The following is a 6,000-nucleotide window of genomic DNA, read 5'->3' on the forward strand; positions in this document are numbered from 1 at the left end:
ACCATAGTTACTTCTACCATCCAGAGTTAACACTCCTGGTGCTGTATTTGATTAAATTGCAATAGTGAAGGTTCAGGAGAATGAATTATTGCAGAAGTGTGTATTTCACATCCTGTGGAAATGTATTCTGAAATTTATGGAGCATATAGAGGCAAGTGAAGGTCTCACTGCATGTGATGACAATGTTTTCTGCCCAAAAGAGATGCTCATCCTCAGTTACATATGACACTTTTACTTCTGATGGGAGGTACTGTATGTCTCCAGAAAGTTTCTCCTTTCCTATACTTTTTCAATAAACTTGGGAGCTTATTTCTGGAGAGACTAAATGCACACAATTATTCAGTTGCTGTGAATTATCACGTGTATCACCCATTCAGACATGTCACATTTCTATGTTATATATTAACAGTTCTTCTGTAATACAGTAGCAGACCTGTCTCAGATCTGGGATACCTATTGCAAACCCAGTCAATATGACTATTGTCGGTAATGTGAAAGGTATACAGTGCACATATCTTCATTACTAAAAAGTTGTGCTTTTGTTTGTTCCAGATCACACGTCTGAAGATTGCAAGTAACCCTTTTGCTAAAGGATTCCGGGAGGCATCGAGAACACGGTACATAGCCAACTTTCATTTAATCTGAAGAGTCTTTATGTCAAACAAAATGAACAATATAATTTTAAACCAAAGTTTGCCAGAAATAATTACTCTATTACATTTGTGTTTCTAAGTCACTCTCTAATTTTGTGTAGATAGAAGAAAACATTATGATTTTGTTAAGTTATTGTGTAATCCCTGATTCTCTTGTGTATTAAATAACAGAAAGTCCTGGATGGAATAACAATAATATGGAAAGGATAGACTGCTACTCACTATGTAGAGAATGCTTGTTTCCAGTTTATATGGCCTTAAAAATAAATTGTTTTTGATGCATCCATCTACATCAAATATGCACTTACTGCAACGAAGTTTCTTATATTTGAATATTACCCCTTAAACCAGGGGTGGACAATTGTTGTGGAATGGAGGTTAGTGGAGGGCAACACCTTTTAAAATGATTGTGTTCATTAGTTAGCATTGCATTTCAGAAATGGTATGAATTTTACTATAAAAATCAATAAATATAAATTGAATAAAGTAGTGGTTGTTTTAATAAATATATGTATTGTGTTAATTATATATTATCTATAGATGAAAGCACATTTAATTTAAGAATCAATTTAGGAAGACAAATGTATGCTATCACCCCTTTCTGCAATTGTTTTCAAAATTAAGGCTGCAAGTTAATGTCTGTCAAAGAGCATCTAGGGGCATACATTTACTCTTGTTGTTCTTCAAACAAGAAAACTTTGCTCACAGACATATGTTGGCCCAAATATACAGAACACTTTCCTGGCAAACTTCTTGATACACAGAAATTTTTCAGCAAAGATTTGTGAAAGTCAAATAATGTCACAACATGAAATGTCTTCCACAGTATGATTTGACTGCATGTCAGTAAGTAAATGGAAAATGCCTTTAGGGTCACTCCCATCACCCGCTACTTCATTTGTGCGAACAGTGTCTACACTGTGCAGTACACATGCATATTGGTGTGCCTGTGCTAGTGGAAGTCCTCAGTCATGCATGGGTAGAAAATCTTCATTCAGGGCTATTTTTTTGTTTACTGTCTTGCAAGGTCAAAAACACTATTAGTGGGGCGCATGTGGCCCGCAGTCTGCTGTTTGCCCAGCCCTGCCTTAAACAAAAGATGCCAACAAGCAAAAACAGTGCCTACCAGATAAAAATTTGCAGTTTGTAGTGGAACTAGATGGAAAAAAATTGATTACCACCATTTTGAGATCATTGATCCTGAAAATTGGTCAAATTTGAGAATAAAATTTAAGACACCCAGTGTAGGTTGAGATATCTTGATAACTAAACAAGCTTGAAAGTTAACATTTTCATACATATATGTATACCTAGCCTTGGTAAAAAATGGAGAAGTAAAATATTTTAGGCTGGAGATATTAATGGTTGAAACTGGGGTGGAACACTGTGGGAAATAGTTTTTGGTCACTTTGAACAGCAATTGATGAAGATGTGCTATCTCACTGATATTGTTGACATTATGTTTGAATTCAGCACCAAAAGTTGTGTAGGTATACCAATCTGCAGATTTCTCACTGCACTAGTCAACTTACACAGTGTTGTCAAACATGATGATTAATACTCATATTGGCTGAGTGACTTCCAAGCTGACAGTTCTGGTGCCAACAGCTTAAACTTTATAGAATTTCCTTTGTGTTGTGCCTGCAGCTATGTTAAAAGGTTTTCTCAACAAAATTAAATTTGATCTCTCTAGGACATCTGGTTGACTTGATATGGAATGATCCTTCTACATTTTCTGATTTTGTTCAGTTATAATGATGTATTGAGTTCTATTTGCAAGAAACTTCTGTATCCATTCATACACATATGATCCAATACTTGGTAAGTTCATATTTCATTCACAAAACAATAATGCAAGAAATGTATCAAATGCTTTCCAGCATCAAGAAGTATATCTGGGCACCATTGGCTATGGCATTTTGTATCTCATGTGTGAACAGAGCAAGCTAAGTTTTGCAAAAACTTTGTTTGCGGAACCCATGTTGATTTTTATAGAGGAGATTTGCATTCTCCAAAAACATAATCCTAGAGTCTAAAACACACTGCAAGAAGGAGTGCAAGTCCCTTTGCATAGTCTTGGTGGGTCCTCACATGTATCTCATCCCCTATAGTTGGCTTTCCATTGTTCAGCACTTATGGTTGATTTTCTATTCCACAACTACTTATCTCTATATTGTGATTTTGGCATTCATATGATTATTGAGTGGAGGAACTCTATTAAGAGTGAAATAATTTTGGAAGAGTGAATTCAGTATTTTCCCCTTTTTTCTGTTGTCTTCTGTTTTTTTGTGCCAGAATGATCATTCAGCATCTTAACAGATGATTTCAGTCCTCTTACTGGCTTTACCTAAGTCATGAAACAGAACTTCCTTCTTTGCCAAATGGAACTGCCTCTGCTTCCGTTTTTTGACAATGTTGTCCAGTATTGACTGTAGTAATGTCCAGAGATAGTTTTTCTTTTTTCTAAGAATTCATGAGTTTGAGGCCTTTTGCAAAGAAAGTTATCATCACTTTTCTAACCAATGGGACAGTCTTTGCTGTCTTTTAAAGCAAATTCACCAGCAGTAATGCAGTATGTTATATGTTCCTTGGCATCTGGGTTGTAACATTGAATCCAGGCATCACCAATGGTGATAACATGAAAAATACTTCAGATCTCACTTAAATTGTTCCAAGCACAGCTTTGTAATAGAAATTTGAATACACTTGTCATGTGCCACTAGCAGTCACAAGAACCATCAGACTGACAATGTGTTTTCATTGCCAAAGTATCATGTGAAATGTTAATTTCCATGTCCATTAAGATATCTATGCCTCTACTACCTATACTTTGCACACTGTTGTGAAATGATCCATGACAATTTTGTAGTGGACTACTTAAATGATTTCTTTGGCAACCACATCTGCCTGGCATCCGCAAATTTTTGTCATTGATGCAAGTTCATCATAGACAGCAGCCAGTTTCACTTTTATCTTGTCACACATTTCCTTATTCAAAATGAGATCACTGAATGATACTGTGCTCTTGCCAAACCATTTAGTGTGATTTACTGAAACAGCTGCCAAGTTCAAGACAACATATGAATCACTGTCAGTTTCATATTAGTATCATCAAACAGATTATGGCGCATGATGATACCACCAATGAAACCTATCTTCAAACCACTGGCACTTACTGAACTTGCCCTCACACCCTGTGAGAGCCAATTTTTTGCTGTTGTTGCTATTGACTGTATTCATATTAAAAATCAACAAAATACGATTTTTTGCATTCTCTGATACTTGCAAATTTGACATTATTATGTGTAATTTCATATTGTGTCATAGGCATATGTCAACAAAATAAAAATAAAAAAAAAATTGAATAAAATGTATGAGAGTTGAAATGTAGAAATTTTATTCCACATGTTTCCATTATGCTCACAGACCTGCTGCTGACAAATGACATCTTACCAGCCGTAGAATTAATTATATGAGATTTTTTTAGTACGGTAGTGGAACTGTGTTTCTGTATTATGCTAATTAGATACTTACTGAAAGTAGTTATGCATTAGACATTAATTCTGTTTTTCTTTTCCTTTACAAACAGGGATGGAAGTGAAGACACACGCCAGCTGTGTCGACCACTCAGTGGTCCTGGAGCAGTCTTGCCAACACTGCGACCTGAAATGTTTTCATTTGCACACACCACTACAAACCCAGCAATGTTCTCTGTGGACCCCTACTGTAATGCAGCTGTGACTCCACTCCTCCACCGAGGATTCTACCCACTGACTGCACCAGTGCGGTTTGTTGTTCCTCCCCAGCTTGGGCTGGCAGTCACTGGTTCCACTCCTCATGCACTTTGTGTGACTCCTGATACTGATTCATCTGCTAGAATGTAAGTATTACTCCAGTCTTTGTGGTTATAAGAAATCCACTATATGTATTTGTAGGTATGTTACCACCTAGTATGACAGTGGAGCTAGAAATATAATTACAAAACTGAGAAATTATACTTAATCTTTTAGACAATTAATTGCCTAAGCAACATGTCTATTTTAGAGGAATTGTGGAAGTTAATCTTACTTGGTTTTATCTTCCACTGCTGGTTTTTGATACTTTCATCCATATCCATCTTCAGAAGGTGCACAATCATTTGATGGTATACTACACAAAAGTAAATTTATGGCGCTCATTGTCAGTTGCTTGAACAGCTTCATTCTTCTTGTTTGATTTACTGGAAATTTCATAGCATATTTCATATCCCATGCTCCATGCAATTGCTACATGAGGGAAAAAAATGGAAGTAAAATTGTCACATAAGGGAATTGTGTACATGATATTCATCTGCAGTGACAAAGATCTTCTGTGCACTTAAGAACATTGACTTAACAGTTAAGCTTGTTTTATATAAAAGCTATATTTTCATCATTAAGAGGAAGATACCCATAAGAATACAGAGAAAACCTCTAGAACAATGTGAAAGTAGGGACAGTTTCACACACAAGAAAGAAAGAGGAAACTTTCCATGCTTTCACTGATCTTTCTGAGTGGCCCCTGTCTTTCCATGTCCCTGCCATGTCTGTTCACTTTAGTAAACATTCGATCATCTTCTCATTTCATGGTTTGTCCATCTTAGACCTCCTTATTTTGCTGTGGAATCAGAAGTTCATATAAATTTCTCTGTTCAAACTGGGAGCTCTCAATGAAAGTTCAATGGTCTATGATGTCACTTTATTTCACATGGCTGTCCACCACTCAGAGATTAATTTTATGGCTGAATGTTGGCATCTTCTTTCAATCATTGAGTGTTAAAGGAACTAGCTCCTTCTGTTGAGTTCACATTTCACATCTGGAAAATAGACAGTTAATATTTGAGCAGACATGTCTTACACTACGTGTAGGTTCACTCAACACAACTGCAGTCATCTGTGGAATCAGTTACATGCACAGATAACTGGTATGAAATACTTCTTCTTAAAATGTTTTTCCCCTATTTCTGTTCTCTTTGCTACTTTCACTCCATTTGATATATTTATTTATATTTCAAGTTACTGTATGGCACATTTCACAGAGAACAAGCACTGTTACAGTATTGGGGAGGCATAAAATGACACACTATCAAAATAAATTAAAACCAAACTTTTTTTTTTCATCAGTCTACTGACTGGTTTGATGCGGCCCGCCACGAATTCCTTTCCTGTGCTAACCTCTTCATCTCAGAGTAGCACTTGCAACGTACATCCTCAATTATTTGCTTGACGTATTCCAGTCTCTGTCTTCCTCTGCAGTTTTTGCCCTCTACAGCTCCCTCTAGTACCATGGAAGTCATTCCCTCATGACTTAGCAGATGTCCTATCATCCT

At 36.3% G+C, this 6,000-nt stretch overlaps 1 protein-coding gene across 1 annotated transcript in view; it reads left to right on the plus strand.

Annotated features, from left to right (window-relative positions):
• The window catches only part of LOC126419727 (T-box transcription factor TBX18-like), a 246,923-nt gene extending 242,319 nt beyond the window's left edge, over positions 1-4,604 (plus strand). The window contains exons 8-10 of the mRNA XM_050086906.1: positions 553-617; positions 4,243-4,533; positions 4,589-4,604. Coding sequence (XP_049942863.1) covers positions 553-617; positions 4,243-4,533; positions 4,589-4,604 — 372 coding nt within the window. The remainder of the gene's footprint in view (positions 1-552; positions 618-4,242; positions 4,534-4,588) is intronic.
• The last annotated feature ends 1,396 nt before the right edge of the window (positions 4,605-6,000 follow it).

This window comes from Schistocerca serialis, chromosome 9 (assembly GCF_023864345.2).
Source record: "Schistocerca serialis cubense isolate TAMUIC-IGC-003099 chromosome 9, iqSchSeri2.2, whole genome shotgun sequence".
NCBI lineage: Eukaryota > Metazoa > Arthropoda > Insecta > Orthoptera > Acrididae > Schistocerca > Schistocerca serialis.